The sequence below is a fragment of the Mya arenaria genome, chromosome 11, assembly GCF_026914265.1.
Source record: "Mya arenaria isolate MELC-2E11 chromosome 11, ASM2691426v1".
NCBI classification, from domain to species: domain Eukaryota; kingdom Metazoa; phylum Mollusca; class Bivalvia; order Myida; family Myidae; genus Mya; species Mya arenaria.
Genome location: NC_069132.1, coordinates 9,800,171 through 9,821,466, shown reverse-complemented (window position 1 = coordinate 9,821,466; position 21,296 = coordinate 9,800,171). Strand labels below are relative to the sequence as shown.

Below are 21,296 nucleotides of genomic sequence, written 5' to 3'. Positions count from 1 at the left end.
GCTAAAAAGCTGATGGTTGTAGGTCTTTCCATCTTGGAATAGTAGCAAACAAGAGCTGTCACAGACACAGCGTGCTCGACTATTCCGCCGCTTTTCAGTTTAAGGATTGAAAAGTTTTGGCGAAACATGCATGGATCACTGTTAGATCAGATTTCAATGCAATACATGATGTGCTGAGATATTAACATAAATGTGGTTACATGCAAAATTTTAACCAGAATTTTTAAGTGTAATAATAAAGGGCCATTATTTGCAAAATACAGTTATCTAACCTGGTTATTCAATTAGGTTGGGTGGTTGAATACCATTGTATAAAGTCTCAATGCAATACATCAAGTAGTTGCTGAGATATTATCCTATATGTGCTAACATGCAAGACCGTAACCAGAATTTCTAAGTCACATAATAAAGGGGCAAAAATTATATAATATGAAAGATAGAGTTATCTTACTTGATTAAATAAGAAGGTTAAATGGTTGGGAGCCTGTGTGTAAAGTTTCAATGCAATACATGATGTATTTGCTGAGGTATTGACTTAAGTGGTTACATGCAAAACCTTAACCAGAATTTCTAAGTCGAATAATAAAGGGCAATTATTTGCATTAAATGCAAACTAGAGTTATCTAACTTGGTTAATTAAGTAGGTTGGATGGTTGAGTACCATTGTAAAAAGTCCCAATGCAATACCTCAAGTAGTTGCCGAGATATTTACCTATATGTGCTTGCACGCAAAACCTTAACCAAGGGGTGACGCCGACGCTTGGGTGAGTAGTATAGCTCTCCTTATTTTTCGAATAGTCGAGCTAAAAACTGATGGTTGTAGGTCTTTCCATCTTGAAATAGTAGCAAAAAGCTGATGGTTTTAGGTGTTTCCATCTTGGAATAGTAGCAAAAAACTGATGGTTGTAGGGTCTTTCCATCTTGGAATAGTAGCAAAAAACTGATGGTTGTAGGTCCTTCCATCTTGGAAAAGTAGCTAAAAAGCTGATGGTTGTAGGTCTTTCCATCTTGGAACAGTAGCTAAAAAGCTGATGGTTTTAGTTCTTTCCATCTTGGAATAGTAGCTAAAAAGCTGAATTTTTAAAAGCTTTTCAAATGGAAAACTAGTGTTATTAAAATCCATAGCCCTAGATATTGGTGCAGACAACTGACAACCATGACAAAAACATCTGTAAGTCTTAGGGGAGACATGAAAATATATCACAGTTTCATGTAGTAGATCACAACTAACCGATCTTTTTTACAGACATTTTTAATTCCATTCATATATATTACAAAAGATGTACAATGTTTTAGAAATTTCTGACAAAAAAATCGTATCGACAAATTTATAAAAATTATAGAATATTGAATGAACACTTCCATTTTAGACATATTTATAATGAATGAATGAAGGAAAAAACAATACAGCATAATCAACGAAATTCACATATTAATGATGCTATGTACAGATCATGAATGATAACAATTTTTTCTGCTTTCAATATTCATGCACTTTTTGAAAAACAAATTGTATGTAAACATAATTGTAAAACACTTATTTCCGCCCAATTTTTCTTCGACCTTTGCACTTGTGATCATTTTTTTGATTGTAAGAACAAACTTTTTAAAAATTCACTTCTGTCTTACATTTTTCCCTCAAGTGTGATAGGTTTGCCTATGGCCAAGCCTAAGAATGGCAGGATTCTTGATGTGGACTTGCCAATGCCCTGTACAGCGAGTAATAAAAATGGACCCTGTTGTCCCTATTTGCCAGTTCCCGTCTGTCCTCCGGTTCCTGCCTGTCCTCCCTGTTGTGGGTATTGCCCAGCTGCCGACTGTCCATACCAATTAGCATACTGCTGGTTCCAGTTAGCCCATTGGTTCTGGTTGTATGCCCCCCATGCTGCGGTCATCGCCTGCTGTGACTGTGGGGTTGTGCCTGTTGCTGCTGCTGCTGTGGCTGTGGCTCCCTGCTGGGCAGCTGGCTGTGCTTGCTGACCATAGCCGGACCACTGCTGGAGAGATACAAGATATACATTATTATCAATTTATTTGTCACTATGATAATGGAATATGCAAAAAAGGTCGTAAAGGATGTTTTTCTCACAGAACAAACTACATATAAACAGTCCAAGGACTGGGCCAATCAGAATCTCCATTAAAGCACGTCTCTGTTGTGAAAAGTGTATTTGTTTATATTTACAAATAAAGATATATACTACTTTTTTCATAATGCCTCTTGATCATGACATTATCTTATAAACATTCTGCCTGATAACGAAGTGTTGCCAAAAAATAATTTGGTCAAAAGTATTTTTAACTGACCTATCAAACATAAACAAAATTTTGAATGTCAACAACTTTCTCTGCTATTAAAGTTGATGACTTCAGCCTCAAATATAAATTGTGTTTTTATGTTACATAAACCCCCCGAAAAATATCTGTCTACCCTATTGCTGTGGATGAGGTCCCCGACAGCTGAGCGAGACGACCCAGGATCGAATCCTGCTGTCAGTGCAATATTTTATTTTTATTTTTCATTCTATTTCATTTAACTGTGAAATCATAGATATTCGTGGGACATCAATTTTTGTTGATTTCGTGGGTTGGCTTACACACGATTTCAAGATTCCAACAAAAATTTGACCTTTAATACTAAAAACATACTGGATATGTAAAAGGATATATATGTTTTCACATGAATATACATGGTTGCTTGTAAGTCATTGTTTATTTACTTTGAAAATGGTTTATATTACTTATTATTTAACCTCAATGATAATAAAGTAAATAATTAGTAACTGCATTCATTTTTTTGAATGGCATTGCCGGAACAATAAAACAAGCCAATTATCAATCTCCTGTGCGACACATCTACAACGTGCTGATTATTAACCTCGTGTGCGTCGCCACTTAGATTTTGCTTCTTTGATCATATAGTTAATCAATTATTTAATTAAACACTTACTATTTTTCACAGTTTGCAAAAACCCATTCCATGGCTTCCCTATTTTATATCCTTGATGTTGGTGCATCTTTATTTATGACTCCTGAATTACTGATTCAGCAATAATTGACATGAGTATCTGCGCTAATTGACATATTGTCCCATTGTAGTGTGATAAACTGCATGACGTAAATGTTACATAGCACAGTTTCGGCGCTTGATGAATTTGCAGACTATTTAGGATGGATAATTCGATTATTTCTTTTTTTTTCTCAAAAAATGAAAATCAACGAATTTAAGAACCCACGAAATTGTTCTCTATAAAAAAAACCACGAAATTTCAAGCCCACGAATATAAAGGATTTCACCGTATTTATAACATGATTAAACCTATCACCTTATATCTAATATATAATACCCGAACAACAGCTTATAGGCCTTTCAGATAGTTTATACATAAACACAAGTTTTATTCACAGATAAAATTATCTTTGTTACCAGAAGGATTAAGTTACCAAGATGGTTAAACAAGAAACTTAATTAGATCCATAACAGTTTATTTAAGTATAACAGTTAATGTGAGTTAAGTATAACAGTAAATGTGGGTATGTGAAATACTGTGACGTTCTTACCTGTCCAGTGTAGGTTCCCCAGTTCTGTGCTGCAGGCTGCTGCTGCCCCCAGGCCTGCTGACCCTGTTGGCCCCACTGTTGCTGGTTCCCCTGCTGACCCCAGCCCTGGTTGCCATAGTTACTGGAGGTCTGGTAGCTCTGCATATTGCCCTGGTTGCTACTGCCTTGCTTGTAGCCCCCGCCACTACCACCACTTCCCCACTTGTCACCACCACTGCCACCCCAGCTCTTACCACTTCCACCTCCATCCTGATACAAAACCACAGATTAGTACCTAATTCTTGGAAAGACAGGGTTGACAGCAGTGTTTCACAAATTGGATTTATAAACACACTTTGTATAACGGGTCTGATGAAAAAGAACAGATAAGAGAAAATATCCTAAAAAAAGGTCAACATGAACTTATTAGACTTATCCAATTGAAGGAATTTTACTAATAAGTAGACCTTATTCATCTTTTACATGCTGTTTTGGAGCCAACATGTTTACATTTAAACATCAATGGCAATGAAGTATAGACTTTTTTTAAAAACAAAATTGTAGGTACCTTTCTATTATTTCCATAACTGCCTCTGCTACTAGCACGGTCATAACGGCCCCCACCAGCACCACCACCAGCACCACTGCTGCTGCCACCCCATTTGTCATTCCTGCTTCTATCATTGCCTCGATCATTCCGGCCACCTGCCAAGTGGAGAAACATAATATAAGAAACATGTCCTCCTTACTCCTATTAAAATGGTGATGGTAGCATCAGTAATTTTTGTTGTCATATTATATTGAGCCAGATTTAAAAGTAAATAATAATTAAAATCTGATTGCTGGGAAGAAAGCCCCTTTACCTACAAAGAGTTCAATATACAGTTAATGCCAAAATCTGTGATATAAACAAAGGTCCCACTTACCTCCACCTCCTCCGCCGCCCCATCTTCCACCACCACCTCCACCTCCGCCACCACCTCCCCACCGATCATTACCACCACCACCACCACCTCCATAACGTCCTCCTCCACCTCCCTGGCGTCCACCACCACCGCCACCAAAACGGCCACCATCACGTCCTCCACCACCACCACCACCCCATTTGCCTCCTCCTCCTCCACCACTGCCGCCCCACCTGCCACCACCGCCACCGCGCCTGTCATCGCCTCGGTCACTCCACCTACTTCCTCCTCCTCTAGTGTCTCCTAAAGAATGAAACACTTGATTGATTTTACCAACAATTATATCAAGTTTACAGAAATCACATCAAGAACATTGATGAAAGGGTTTCTTTAGAAACAAATACAACATTTCGCCAAATTGACTCAAATACAGTCATTATTAAGACCAATAGCCTCATGAACTTATAGGGGTTAGATATTTAAAAAAGAAAGTCAATGTGTCTAGATTGTTACAGGACAATGTGACTTACTTCCTCTACTCCCGCTCCTCCTCTCGTACCCATCATTGGATCTCCTTTCTGGGACTGACTGGGGAGGGGGTGGGGGTAAGTTCTTCTGTCCCTCCTCCCGATATTTCTCCACAAGATCCTCAGCATCGGAGCGCTGTAATTCTGTGAAGTCTACCTCGTCAAACAGCATGCCAACATCAGGCACTGTGAAGTTTGCTGCAATGGCCCCACAGAACAACATGCTTTAGAGTTGCTTATAAAACAATTGACACAAACCAACCATATTTTCTTTAGATATAGCACTGGAAATTATATGTTCCGAAATCTATCAGGTTGTTAATCCCTTTAAACACAAAATGAACTACTTTTTGTTTAATAATATGTTTGATATGTAAAGTAATTTTCAAAAAGTAGAAAATATGGTTGGTGACAAAGTTTTTAGCAAAGACAAATGTAAAGCCAATATTGTGATATGCAAGTGGCTAGAAGTAATGTAAGGTGCTATAGAGGGGTACAATAGCTTGCAGCCAGCCCTACCTTTCATCTCATAAATGGCACTCTCAGGGACTTCTTTCCCCTCCACTTTTTGTTGACTCTCTAATCTTGTTTTGTAATCTTCATCAGTAGGGACCACGACTACTGCTCTCCGAGAGAAGCCTTCAAATGGCTGCATTTTACGCCGTCTAGCAGAGGCATACACATTGGTCTACCATGGCAGAGAACAGAGGGTGGTTTAATAGTTTGCCAACAGACACAGTCTGCCATGAGTCAGGGGGGCCCCATTAGTGTGGGGCCTCCAGCTAACTGACAACACACGCACACAAGGTGCTACATTTGTACAAGGCATTTGTGACAATCTGCAATAGTCCAACAGAATGTAGGTATTAGACGTTGTCTACATGGCAACAGTGGCCATTCACTAATATACTTACGATTTCTGCAGCACTGAAAAGGACTGAGAGCATATAAATGTCTGCGTGTGGCAGGTTATGCATGTGAGGTAGTATACATCTCCTCATATATGTAAACGGACATGTCCAATGCAAACATAGTTTACACAGTACTAAAAGTTGAGTATCATATCGGAATGTCAGTATGTACATACAGTGTAACAAGACACAGTCAATTATGAGCAAGTATAGCTCGTTACTTCCATGCCAATGGCTTCGGTCCTTTTGGAAACACTTACCTTATTGGACTTGTGAAATCTTTGGTCAATCTTGTGGTCAAATAGAAAACAAGTGCCTTAATTGTCATATAAATAATACACAGCAGTATAACTATCAAACATCCAAAATCTACCATTTACTTTATTAATGTTCTCAGGAAATGTCACTGATATCTTATATAATTATGGATACTTTTCAATGTTTTCACCTACTCATAACCAAGCTTACAAGTGAATAACACTCATAAATACAAATAAAAGCTTATCAATGTGAACAACGAAAAAACAAACAAGATTTCCGCAAATTGGATACGTCGACTGTTTTTCGCTTTTTTTTCTCGTAAAGGTCACCTTGTACTTTTATCTACTGACTCTAATATATAAACAAATACAAGCTTGAAGACAACACAAATTAAATTTTAAAATTATTTATCAGAAATGAGTGGGAAGCTGCCGCACAACAAAGTAATCCCTACATGTCTGCCATGCTTAGCAGGCAACACAAAAACTATACAACTATGTGCCAGCAAAATGCAAGTTCAAACACTGACCTACATGTATGCCTTTAAACAAGACTGCAGACTTGTGTGGTCACATTTACGGTCTACTTATAACTGCAGTTTCATAAGCAGGATGAAAAACCATCCAACCCAGTCTACTATACAATGCCATAGCTTACAAAAAATCTGATACATTTATACAGAGAACAAAGCCAAGAGCCCCCTATCCACCAGGTCATGTGACATAAGCCCATAACAGGGTATCTTTCCATCAATGGCTGAAGCATCACAAATGCCATCTAGGGTACACTTGCACAACATTGACAAGTTCCTCACCATTGTTTGCTCTACTTTGCCTGTCAACCAAAAATGATACCTTCGAAATTATCTAAGCACTGATCTTCTCTGTGATTTTCTTTTATGACTATTGGTTTTACAAAATTCAGTGAAAACTGAAATCTATACAAAAACGTCAAGGTGATTATATCAAGTAGAACTAAAAAAGCTATTTAAATTTTCCCCAATATTATACTTTTAATATAACTACTGAAGGATTTTCCCCTACAAAGCTAACAAGAATCCTTCTAATTTTTAACAAATCCTTCATGAAGAAAGACATTTTTAACCCGGAGTAAGTCGTCTTTTTATTATACAACTATATTGTGCAAATGCTGTAATTCAAGCACTAGTAAAAAGAAGGCGATCACGGCAGATTTTGTACTTCCATAAAACCACCATCATACAACTATGTATAGTGAACAGCAAGCCGCATCTTTGTTTTATATTTTCATATTTATAATGGATAATATGTATTCCACTGACAATTTAAAATCCTATCAACCATCTTTCGAAGATAAAAATTCATGATGATCTTGCCAAGAAACTGTAGCAGTAAATACATTGACTACTCACTTACTATTTGCTGAAAGAGAAACATGATTATACATGGGTACAAACATAAATATATTGGCAACTTGTTTCTATTGACCAGAAGAATTGACAAAACATCTCGTTCCAACCTCAGTCATCAGCACATGGATCTTAAATTCTCCTGATCTGTCACCCACCGAGATAGAGAAATAGCTCTCACCTGAGAATTAGAGTCTTATTTTGGATCCTGCTGAACACTGAACATATAGAAAACCCACCTGCACTTACCGTACTGCTTGTTTTAAATGACTCTGAAAACTTGGATAAAAAAAAATCAAAAGAAGGTACATACCAGGAGGCAGTTTAGTCCCTTTTTTCAACACTTACTCTGAACAGAATGATGGTATCTATCCAAACTGAAGAGTACACTGCCATTGGTGCCATTCCTTTATCCACTTTCCTCCATAAATTCCAAGCCAACATGGCGGATTTCAAAGTTCATTTAGAATATTATTCTATTTTAAACCATCATGAAGCAGAAAGTTCATGTTTATACCTGATCGAGGATGTAGTTTCTTTTGCGTTTGCTGGCGATCTCCAGCATCCTGTTGAGACACTTCGTTGCCTTGTCAATCAGTACATCCCACCTGCCTGCATAGTTGCGCTTCCTAGGTAAACCCATCACCTGAAATCACAACGTGTTTCGTTACCATGACTATAATCTTACAGTCTTCACGAAATCTTCCAAGCCCTCATTCAGACAGTTGGTCTGACTGAAACAGATTCTGCCAAACAGATGCAAATTAACATTCAGCAATGATTATTTTCAACTTCAACAATGATTTAACATTTATCAGTCATGAATATATAGACATACATGTATTAGAAATGAATATGATAGTTTGCGAACAGGCTAAAAGTAAAAACACCCCAAACATAGCTTTTAAGCTGTGTTCAGGCAAGACCTTGCCAAGGTAAAATTTCAAATGAACCATCAAAAAATGCAATAATGGTCCAAACATGTGCTGGCTTTTCCCTAAGATGTTTCGACTATAAACTCTTCAAAAGCCTGGTTGTAAGTGATGATGATTCGTTATTGTGTAATTTGTGTATATACAGCACAGTCCAAACATTATTTTGGTAATTCTTTTAGACACTAGGGTTTTTATTTTTTATTTGGGCTAAAAGTTCACTCAGACAGGTTGGATTGTATTTTAACCATGCCCAATTTAGTCAGTCAGGTCTGTGGGAGTTTGGAAAAGACTGTTCTAAGCGTAACTGTTAACATTTATTGTATTACTTTTACTATTATTTGTCCTGTCATCATTATTTAGAGACAGAAGTACAAAATTCAGACAAAACTTTCAAAATTTACTCAAACATTTCCAAGACATATCTGCATATAGACTTATGATAAATCAAAAATCTTGATTACATAATTCATGTAAAGAAAACAAAATTTACATGACCATTAGTACCAAAAAGGTATCGTTTTGTTTACAAATTTATCAAAGACCCTGGCCACAACACTTTCTTAGACATAACTCGTGTATTATTCTTTTTTGCAAAGATACTTGACATAACAAAATCAAATATGTCTAATTGTAATTATCTTAAAGACAATTTCCATTATAGTCCCAGTACTCTTCAAATTGAGTATATATCTGCCAATTTAAAAATGGTGTGCTTAGCTAAGTCATGTTAAAAGGAAATTAAGGTTGTTTGAAAAATTCGAGCCAGATTAATGCTAAAAGTCACCTTCATCTTTTCAATGATGCTGTTTGTGCCGAGGACGATAAACTTGGCCTCGGGATGCTCCTCGTTGTACTTGTCTGCCCATGTTGTCTTCCCGGCCGCTGGCAGACCAACCATCATGATCATCTGCAAGAAATAGTTCACATAAACATGAATGATATAGAACTTGTTTGATTGTACAAAATACTTTTTGGACTATGTTCTACTGAAATTTAGTATACAGATATAGATGCTGTAGCTGACAGTGTATTTGTTAGCTGGAGTGTACATATTCAAAACTGGTAATATGAAACAATATTCAATTATTTATTTCAATTTCTGAAACAATGTACAATGTAGATCGCATGATGTTTTGTTTGTATTTTCTCCTCTCCTTTTTCCTTGCAATTTGTGTTACCGTTTGATAATCAATAGCTACTGGTGGAAATAAAAGACTTTTGAATTGAATTATATTGAATGAGCATGGCTGTATGGAATGAAGTAGTGACTGATATCTTCGGTGCTTGTGTTTACCTCACAGTCCTCTTTTTTCTCTGGTTGCTGTGCGCCCTTCACCCTATCCTCTGGGGCCACACTGTTGATGAACACATAACCCTCCTTTAGAGGGAAGAAGGCCTCCTCCTGGCAGAACAATGGTCACATAAAATGTTACACATATATTTGAAAGAATGTAGCAGCGTAATTAAATGTTTGACAGATAAACTCAATTTTAACTCATTCACAAAACTTAAATGCATGGAAATCTTAAAATGTCCAGTCAAATCTCTGCACACTACATAATTAATGGACTTAATTTTTATCTTGCTTCTACCTTCCATGGGAAGGTGAAGTTTTATTGGCTATAGAACATTTATTAATGTTTCCCATGAGACCTACCTTCTGTCCAAAATCACACTCGAATGTGGTGTTCTTTGTGAGAATGTGGGGAAACATTGCCTTATCTCCCAGCTTGGCCTTCTCAAACTCAAAACACGTGCCAAGGTCCGTGCCATTCTTGTCAAAGGAGATCACACACGGATCACTGTCCAGATCCTAACAAACAAAACACAAGTCTTTATTTTCTACAACTACACATTTTTGAAAGAGAACCTACCCAAAACTGGGAATTTAGGGCATTTTAATACCAAGAACTGGACAAAATTGGCTATATTTCTGAAATCTACATATTTACATATAAAAATAATAATAAGCCTTTATAAATGTCTTTAAAAAACACACCAAAATATCGCTAATATTTTTCTATCTGTACATGAATCAAGTTTTGTATTTTCAATTTAAGTTGAATGAGTGAACCATAGTAATCCAATACAATTACTTTGTGCCATTAACTTATATTTTGCCCCTTAAAAAATACTTGAGAATATACTCCCCAACAAAAGGACACTTTCTTTATGTAACAGCAATACAACAAGGCTCAACATATTTTTTTAATATGATCTTCCCACAGGCAAGGAGCCTGAACGTCTACCAACAACAATGTCTTACAGGCAAGAAGCCTGAATGTCTACTAACAACAATGTCTTACAATGTATGCTGTCATGACATCCCCAGCTGTAAATTTCTCCCCGTAGTCAGAGAATTTCAGGTTGGTTGAAGCCTTGGCTGTGCCTCCATAGCCAAATGACAATTCTTCCTCTCCTGGACACAAACAAATCATTTAATCAGTATGTATTTACAGGGAAGCAAAAAAGAGTTAAATAATTGCAAACTACAGTAACTGTCAGATTGGTTTCTTATTCTTTAATGCAAGCTTTGACCAGTCACCACTGATGTCAATTTTATAAGTTATAAAATTTGCACAAGCCTGAGTCAAGCTTGGTCAAGTAAACTAGCCGGTTAGATTCCAATAATCATGAAATTATAGTATTCCGAAATTGTGCCAGCAACTTTTTTAAATTTAATAATAACATCTGAATTTCAATAACTAAATTAATAGCATGACAACATAACTTAAATGTTAAGGGCTATTCTAGGAAAGTGTACTTTGGGTAGGAACTGAATTCTGAAAAAAGGGAACCAACGAGACAAGTATAATTATGTTTTCACCCCCACCACCATAGGGCTCATACCAGCACCACAAAAACAGGGCTAACACACCCCTCCTGCCACAACTGGAATAGGGAGGAAACCTTCGCTGTTCAAACTTTTATAAAAATTTGGGTAATTCCGCAAATGAGGCCCAAACTAACATGCTCTTCGTAATGAAGCCATTGAAGAGCACTGATGACATATTTTAATATCATCAAAATAGGAATGAGCGACAAATTCGAACGAATTATCACTTTAATGCATCTCATTGACTGTTCAATAGTTGTGATGCGTCATATCTATTTTTAGAAACTGGATTGAGAACCCATGAAAACCTCTCCAGATTTATATAAATGGTCTGCCTTTGAGGCAACCCAAACACCACATTGATACATGTATTTCACCCCCCCCCCCCAACACCAGGGGTTTTCCTAACGATTTGACTTTCACTTGCCCCGGGGGCAAGTCAATTTGAACATCTACTTGCCCCCTGTGAAATTGGGTTGCCCGAAATTTGATAATGTTTATAAAATTATGTATACCATTTTAGTCAATCTGTATTAAAGGCAATGATATTTATTAATAAACACAAGAAATAAATTAAGATTTTAACTGCTACATTTTATTTTCAAACAAACATCATCCAACAACAGTTACACCATAACCTCACTGTTTAAAACCATGAGGAATTCATTATTATGCCTTTTTTGCTAATATTAGGCTGTCTTCATACTGAATTCTTTTTTCAAATAGTTTTCTTCACACTGTTGATTCTTCTTCATAAAAGTCACAGTCACTGCTGTAATACATCATCATCCATCACTATTTCTTTAGTACTATTATCATCAGTTTGCCTGCCTTGGCATGTATAACATGGTATTGGAGAGTCACCACCAACTAATTTACTTTTCTTCTCTGATTCATTGTTATTAGCATCATTGTTGTTTTCATCATTGTTATTTTCATCTGAGCTATTGTTCAGTTTCGGCCTGTTTATCTCCGTCCGCCATCTTGCCAAGTCCGACGAACGCTATGTTACAATTCGTTTGATTGGCTTTCTAAACTCCAATAACCAATCAAAATTAGTTTAACTTTCACTCGTTAGGAAATATTTTAACCCAAAGAAAAATAAAAAGAAAACTACCGGAAAGCGTTCACAATGAAAGCTCACTTGCCCGGCGGGCTACCTGCTTTGAAAAATCACTTGCCCGCGGCGATTTTAACCCGGCGGGGGCAAGCGGGCGTCCGCTTAAGAAAACCTCTGCAACACACACACACTTAACAAGACAAATTGAACTCCCTAAACAACCCCATCTAGACAATTGGGACTCCTTTTTCAACCCCACAACCCACAAAGTTAATTCAACCTTTTTTCCTGGAACAACCCTAAGAATGTTCCAAGACAAGTATACAAGCTTCTTGATTTACTCATTGAAAAAAGAGCAATTGTGTTACCTAGCAGTAGGTTGTTGTCATCTGTCGACCAGCCCACTCTCAGAACATGGGGGTTTGTTTCCTCTTCTCCAAGCTGGTCAACTTCCAGGTTCTCCATCAGCTATCAAAAGGCATACTAATCAGAATAACTTTCCAGCGAGTATCTAGACAAACTTTTGGTTATATTTTCACAGTTACATCATCAAGTTATAACAGTTTATAATTAAAACAAAAACTGTATGTATTTATTTTACCATGTCAGGGTTACCAATCAGTTTATTTATTGTTATCTATTAACATAGTAAAAAAATAAATATCCTCTGATTAATTCAGAAATATAACAATTTCAGAAATATAACAATTACAATTTGTTGTAACGCATTCACTTTTTGTGTGTTTTTTCTGTTACAGTATAAATACTTGTTTGTACTACATTGTTTGTTATTATGGACACACGTCGACATAATTAATCATAATAACGTGTGTTGTTGAAGATGTACATTGTACAAGTCAAAATAATATGTCTGTCTATTTCCCCCTGGGCTCTAAAAAGTTGTCGCCACTTTTTCGCGGGTGTTAAGGGGGCCACAAAAGGCCCCCTTACAGGTCCAGGGCAGCGCCCTTGTGGGGGTTCAGAGGGGGCAAAGCCCCCTGAAGCTCATGGGGTTTAAGCAATTTAAGAGCCTTAAATTGCATTTAATTTGCACATTGTCGTGCAGAACATAGTATAATATTGTTGTACATGAAGCACAAGATATTAGCAATTTGTCTATTGACAAGATATATGGACAAATATATAAATAAAAAAATAATAATGAAAATATTGTCAAAAATGTGACATATACATCAATATGTTGATTTCAGTCTAATGCCTGCATACAATAGTGTCATGGAATTAAAGAATACAATTATGAAATTATGAGATAAATTTAAAATAAATGAAAAATCAAAGAAATACACATGGTCAAACTAGGGCCATATTGTCCTAATAAAATAGTGTATACTCTTTACTCCAGCCAACTTTTTGGAAGCCTTATCAAATGGGGTGTAGTTCTATTTATTTGTAAGCATAGCCAATGACTTCTGTTAATCTTTTTGACACTTTTTAACCCCTTAAAATGCTGCATTTATAGCAATTACAAATTGCGACAAACCGAAAGCAAATCTATTTTTAGCGTGTAAAAGTCATTACGAAATTTGCAAATCACATGTCTTTCAGACAACCTAAAATTTTATGATTTGCATTTTTAAAACTAACCCGCAATAAAATTTCGCATTAATTAGCGAGGTGTTGACTGGGCCGTGACTGCTTGCCCTAATTATCGGATTTGTTGTCGCACCAGCAGATGCGCTTGATTTACGACAGTGACAGAATCGATTATCATGCAGGCCGCATGGGCACTGCTTACGTCATTTAAAGATTTTTTTAAAAAGCTCTTCTCCATAAATTTGCCAAATTCGAAAAAGTTGTTGCCACTTTTGCAGTTTTGTCGCAAACGGCGACAATGGCGATCGCCAGCGGGAACCCTGCATGTGACCCATCACAATGCTTACCTTGACTTGAAAGGCGATCTTGCCAGCAAGGGCTCCATATGAACCCCGTGCCCCTGCCCACATCATGGCAAACCCATCATCTGTAGACGGCTTTCCAGAAAGGCCATCCTTACTGATCTTCAAGTACAGGTCACTGTTGACTGCAAGATGAACATCACAGGTGAATGTACCAAAGAATTTATGCATTTTTTTTTTACTTATGGTATACTGATGTAATTTAGATTAAGATATTTACTGTTAATGAATGGATATTTACTCCTTATTCAATTTATAAGCTTGTAAAATATTCTGGAATGGAAAATAAATAAAAAATCTGCACTGAACACAAAATATTGACAACAGGACATTGCTGGTGGATTTTCAATTAATCCTGTGTGTATGTAAACCTCAACAGACAAAATAATGAATACATAGGATAGATTCATACAATATTTCTTGCAATATAATTATATGCACTGAAAACCCAAGGAAATATTCTTTAATAGTTACATTTGTCTAAAATGACATTTGTCAACTCTTTCCATTCATCAGTTTCTGGTTCAACAGGAGATTTTCTGAAAAATAGAAAACACAATACTTAACTTATAATCTATTAAGACGTCATTCAATAATGACTTAAGATTCTAACAATGTTTACATTTTAATTCACACAACTAACAAAAAAACATACATAAAGAAAGAACATGTTATGACTAGGAAATCTGTACAAGAATGGGAGCCTTACTCAGCATAATAGAAACAATATATCTTAAGTGCATACAAAAAACTAAAATAATGCTTGTAAAAAGAAACGCAACACATACGCTCTGAAGCGTTTCCTCCTTTCATCCCTGGCCTGGTCCCGGCTGTCCCGATCACCAGACTTGTGGCTTTCCCGGCGAGGTGACCTGGATCGTGACCTTCTTCGCTTCTCTCCACGATCTGGCAAACAATTTTTCTTTTTTTGAAGCGTTTTGGTGTGTAAAATTGTTATAATCATATCTAAACAACATCAATGATATTCAGCCTTTTCCATCATAAGACTACATTGGTACTAAACTATATTTAAATACTCACAACATATCAGGGTTCGACATAAACTCTTTAGAGAGCAGGACCAGTAACTGAAAACCTACTAGACCTGATTTAAACTGAACTTAACCAAAGTGTTAAACACAAAATACCATACAAAATGGTATTTTAAATTATAAGTATAAACTGATTCGGTTGAAGACATTATTTCAGTGACTTTTGACCGATTCAAAACACGACTAGGCTAGCTAGCTCCGGACCATCCAGATTGATAATCACTTGTCACTTCTGCCGTTAATTGCTCTTGACTTATTGATTAAATAAACATTCAGATCATGCCTTGTGACTCCTTTCAGATGATAGAACTCTTGCACTGAAGTTCTCCGGGGTCAAAACTCACTTACATACTACAAATTATGATACGTCCATTTCAGGTCATTTACAATTTCTATACGTCAGAACCCAGGAGCTTGGGTCAATTGAAAGACCTGCATCTAATAATTCTATAAACTAGTGAATGTTGTTCGGTAGGACCATAATGTCAAACCCTGCAAATTTTATCCCATTACGAGGCAAACAATGAAAAGCCTCTGTTTTATTACATTAAAAAGCATATCACATTGAAGAACAGTAAATGCCCTTTCTTTAAAATAATACAATTAAGAGTTATGTTTCTTTTTGCAGAGAAACAATTATCTCTATAATTATCTCTATATTTATAATTATTATTATTATTATTATTGTTTTTATTCTTATTCAATATACCTTTATGTTCCTCTTTCTCTTTTTTAACATCTGCTTTCACATCTTCATCCATTTTATCACCATTCATCTCCTTTTCCTATTTTCAAAGATAAAATAATTACATTATCTATATTTGTACATTGTTTTATGACAAATCAGACACAAACTATTTACCGTATTATATCATGTATAGGACGCTAGCATAGACAGGACGCAGGCAAAAAAAAGTTGAGAAAACGGGTAAAACCCGTTAATATATAAGATAGGACGCAGCGGAAAAATGTTAAAATCGGAGCCGAAAAATTGAGGTTGGTAAAGTATTAATAACATATATTGAAGTAAAAAACAAACAAAAAATTGTATATTAGGCATATTTCGATAAATGTCTTGTGTATTTCGATAATTATCGTCGTATTTTGGTAATTTAGCGTACATAACAAAGATATATGTCTTGACATTTTGAGAACATTCACGCATATTATAAGACTTATACAAATGCGGTAATAGTCCCGACTGAGAGTCAACCGTTGCAACCGTTGCAATAGTCCCGACATGCCTTCTGAATGACAGTCAACCGTTGCAACCGTTGCAATCGCAACAAAACTGTATAGTCAAAACTGAGGATTGTTTTGATAAGGCTTGTCGCTGCACGGATTAAAGCATGTAGGCATAATTAATGCGTGTCGGTAATTAGTCTTGCCAGCGGAAGGCACGTCAGGTAAAGTGCGAACAAACAACCATTTTTCTAATGACAGACAGCGGGTGTTTTTCACACCTTCGCACATTTGAAAAGATTTGATATTGACAATAATGCTACTTTGCGTTATGCACATTCCTTCATTAATTTTTTAAAACAGTAACATACAACAAAATGTTTTGTAAAATATCGAAACATTAAAATCATGAACAACGATTAATTGATATTTACCTCCTTTCCCGATTTTCCGTTGCCGTTATAACTCAATCCAGTTAAAATGCTGACTCACATCGAGTTTTTGTGAGTAGCGTCCCTTTTATAAAAAAGTAAACACTCGTATTTTTTTTTCAATTTATTTCTCAATAAATCATTTTAAAGTAAACATTCAATATATTTCTGCGTGTGTTAACTTGCGTGATTTTACATATGTCAGTTGTTCTCTTCGGTGACGCAGTACAGATACTTACTATTACCGCGTTCTTCCCCGGTCCAATATTTTCGACCCGAAATGGACTTGGAAAAAACAGATGCAATTCTAATAGCATAGAAAGGACGCAGGCACTTTTTAAGACCAGAATTGGGGGTAAAAAAGTGCGTCCTATGCATGATATAATACGGTAAGTGATTTGAGCTTTATTTCTAGCTTTCAGCAAACAATCACAGCTTATTCTAAACCACACTTGCACACTTTAAAATATTAATTTATATCCTAAAATGCAAGAGGCAAACAAAAAATATTTTACCTGTTGTGCTGCCTCCTGCTGTTCCATAGCAGCATTCTCAGACTCTGGCTCCTGCTTCACTTCTGCCTCAACAGCAGTCTCTCCTGCACCACCCTGCTCTGTCTCCATCTCCTCAGGCTGCTCATCACCTTTAGCCTCAGCCTTGTCAGCCTCATCAACTTCTGGATTTTGCTCAGGTTCTGCATGTGCAGCTGTCTCGGTTTCCTCCATTTTAGGCTCTTCCTCTGGTGTCACCTCTTCTGCTACGTGGGTTGGTTCAGGAACTTGTTCTGAAAGAGGTTTCTCTTCAGCTAGCTCAGCAACTGCTTTTTTGACTTCAGGCTCTGGTGCCACTTCAGGAGTTTTCTTTGTTGGGGAACTTTTCACTGGTGACTTCTCAAGTGGAGATGCTGGCAACTCTTGCTCTGGCTCAGCAAATGCCTCTTTGACTTCAGGTTCTGGTGCCTTTTCTGGAGTTTTCTTTGCTGGAGAATTTTTTTCTGGTGAATTCTTTAGAGGAGATGTTGGCAGCTCTTCATCTGGCACAGCAACTGCCTCCTCAACATCAGGTTGCGGTGCCTTCGTTTGTGGAGATATTGCTTGTTCTTGCTCTGCTTCAGGTTCTGCTTCGCTCTGCAACCAAGATATTACTTAGTAAAAAATCAAATTACAACCTGAATTAAACTTAACATTGTTTAACAACAATTCTTTCAATGCCTTCTCCCAAATACCATAACCTAATTCTCATAGTACTGCAGAAAAATGTCTGAATAAAAAATCAAATAATGTTGGAACATTGCTAAATGATAAATCCACACATTACTGTGAACCTTATTCACGACAAAGGCCAAAAGGTTGCTATTAAACCAACTGACTTTAAAAACTGTAGGGTTGGCAACTATTTCTAAGGTAGGGTTGGGTAACCAGAACCAATTGTATTGTTTTAGGCCAAAGCAGTATTCATCAGGGTTGTCAATAAGTTTTTGTTGAACTGACTGAAACAGAAAAGTAGGCGGCCAGCTAGGGGGATCCGTGGGAATGACCCCCCACACACACACGAAAAAAATTCAGCGCTTCATTTCCTGCATTCTGGGGCATTTTGTGAGTAATAAGTAAATTTGCGTGCCATAGATACGCAACCCTTTACTTCATAGATAAGCAATTTTACTTATCTATCCATAGCTTCAAAGATACGGAGATCCACGCTTTAACGATAGCTTCCTAGATAGGTAATTCTAAGTACTCGTAATGTAGGGTCATTTATTTTCATATCTGTTGCTTGTTTTTTTGCTATAAATTCATTTCCATGAAGTATAAACATCGATAAATACAATGCACCAAAAAAACAACACTATGTTACTATTTTAAGAATTTTGGAAACTCGCGAAAAAAGGTCATTGGTATCAAAGATGCGTAAAACGTTGACTGCGCAGATTTGTCGGCATTCCTGTCTCGTTTTCCTCGTGGAAATTAACACAATGCTGCAAGTTATAATTAACTACCAATAATACAACTATATTTTATTGATCACACGCCTGACGTCACAGGTCATGGTTCAGAATTGTGTCAAAACGTCGGCAATGTTGGATAAACAAAAAATCGTCCACTGCGTGATTCAGATTATCGGTAAATTTTAAACCAGTTAAGGCGATGCTCTAAATATCGAAAAGAGATGTTATAGGCGAAAAGGGCCGTTTTTAGCAGTAAGGAACATTTATTACCAAAAAAACTCGCGATTTTTTTTTTTAATTTGTTCCGGCCTAAACTCCATTTGAACCATCCATTTCGGCCGGCGGCCGGTTCTTATTGACAACCCTGATTCACGTTAATTTACCTCAACCTCAGTTGCATCCTGTGAGCTCTCATCAAGACTCTGTGAAGTGTCCCCTTCCTCATTTGTTGTGTTCAGATCTGCGTCATTCTGTGAGTCATCGGCTGCAAAAGAAAACAAATGTGACAGAAATTCCAAGAAAAAACACTGAACAGTTGTGTTTTTAATAAAAAACACATGTCGCCCCCTGTGTTTGTCTGAGTTTCACGACAACTACAGACAATTGGTTTGCAAATGTTATTATCATGGAAACTGTAATAGATTGGTACAACTCCGGATGGAGCAACTGTATTTTTTTTATAACGATATTATATATGAAAGTTCTCTAAGTGTTTGTTCAAGTACAGATAACTTGTTGTTTCTTGAACAGTGTAGTCTCTAATTTCTAAATGTGCATATATGGGGAGAGATAATTGTCCTGCATTGGCTAAGTTCTGGCTTCCATAACTTTAATGTTGATATTTATTTTTTTGATGTTTACAACACATTAAAGTTATGGCGTAACCCCCATAGTAAAGTCAACCAGAATCAATTGAGTGTGATGATGCAATGCAATCACATGACCATGATGACGTCGATGGATTCTATTTATAGCATCGGATTCACATTGTTCATTTAGTTGAATCCAATTGCAGTAAGGCTGTAAATACCTTTTGATAAGTAAAAACAATTTATTTATTCCAAATTTGTTATTAGTTATTTATTAATTATTCGAAATAGAAAAAATAACAGCAAAATAAACACTAGGTCACATGGGTATTTTCTGAAAATCTTGGTGTCACGTGATTAAATTTGAACACAACTATGACCTAGATAAGGAATGCTTGTAATAGGATTTATTAAAAAGCTAAATCAACTATCTTTAAAGCGTTTTTTTGGTTTTGAAAATGAGTTTGTGAACTACATTTTACTTCATTAACCTAAGGATACAGCTATTTTGTCTGTACAATGCATACAAGTGAAATAACAGCGTGACATAAAAATGTCAGGAATTCTGGTAGGGTTTGGATACGGCGTTCTCTTCAGCGAACACATCCAAAAAGGTAATATATAACGTGTTCGCTGAAGTTCTTTAGCTAGTAAAGTAGAAACGCTTCAGATTTGTAGAAGTTGCCCCATGATTCCTCTAGCTCAGATGTTAAGTGTAAGCAGCAACATATGGAGAGATCAGCAATATGGTACTATTTCGTATTCGTACAATTTACTGTTTATATCGAAAATTGTCCACAGTAATCGTTTAAACTAACCTGTGACGAAAAGCACCGAGTACGAATCAACAAATCGAAAGCATGATGGTGGTTAAAGCATAATAACGAACAATTGTAGGGCAATATAATAACTCATTTAAGTCCTAATAATAAAAACAATAGTATTCAAACTGCTATGAAAATTACCGCGTAACGCTTTCTTCAACCTTGAGATGAGAACCGCTTTTTTCCCTTTCGTTTCCAAACCTCTGGATTTCAACTCTTCTTGCAGTTCAGCAACCTTGAGCTTGTCCAGCTTAGTAGGATCAAGCTCACTCATATTTCTTCGTAAAAAAACTTAACAAAATGTTCTTATAAAGGTGACAATTCTTTTGTTTACTATTTGCAAAAATGTCTACCCAAGCTTACAAAAATGGCGGAAATGATTTTGCACATGTTGGGTAGAATACGAAATTATTATATTTGGACGAAATTTTACTTAACGGTTTGGAGAGTTACCTCCCATTCATGCATGATTATTTTATTTTCGTTGTGACACTCTTATTCAAAATCAATACATAATCATATATAACAAACATAAATTTTGACTGATAAACCTTTAACTACTTACTTAATAATGCATTTATGGAAAATATTAATTACTGATAACAAGATTGTAACTGTGTATTTAATAGCAGAAAACGCAAAAATATTAAATGATTGGTGAATGCTAAAAGATTTACTGTGGTCTTATATAGTCTCATAAGGTAGAAATACCGTGTTTTATGCTGATTTCTTTCAAATTAAACTCTGTATCCTTCATAAGAACCATTGTTTTCGA

The 21,296-nt window shown here is 36.3% G+C and overlaps 1 protein-coding gene across 1 annotated transcript; it reads right to left on the bottom strand.

Annotated features, from left to right (window-relative positions):
* Positions 1 to 1,234: 1,234 nt before the first annotated feature.
* LOC128207913 (heterogeneous nuclear ribonucleoprotein U-like protein 1) lies at positions 1,235 to 20,910 on the bottom strand. The gene is made up of 19 exons (XM_052911106.1): positions 20,663 to 20,910; positions 19,272 to 19,372; positions 17,459 to 18,070; positions 16,040 to 16,115; positions 15,067 to 15,184; positions 14,753 to 14,817; positions 14,264 to 14,403; positions 12,731 to 12,830; positions 10,773 to 10,885; positions 10,124 to 10,279; positions 9,761 to 9,868; positions 9,251 to 9,373; positions 8,049 to 8,177; positions 5,492 to 5,660; positions 4,976 to 5,170; positions 4,467 to 4,748; positions 4,109 to 4,245; positions 3,562 to 3,810; positions 1,235 to 1,997 (listed from the first exon to the last, which is right to left on the bottom strand). The coding sequence occupies exons 1-19, from the start codon at positions 20,793 to 20,795 to the stop codon at positions 1,746 to 1,748; spliced, it is 3,258 nt and encodes a 1,085-aa protein (XP_052767066.1). The 5' UTR covers positions 20,796 to 20,910; the 3' UTR covers positions 1,235 to 1,745.
* Between the last annotated feature and the right edge of the window lie 386 nt (positions 20,911 to 21,296).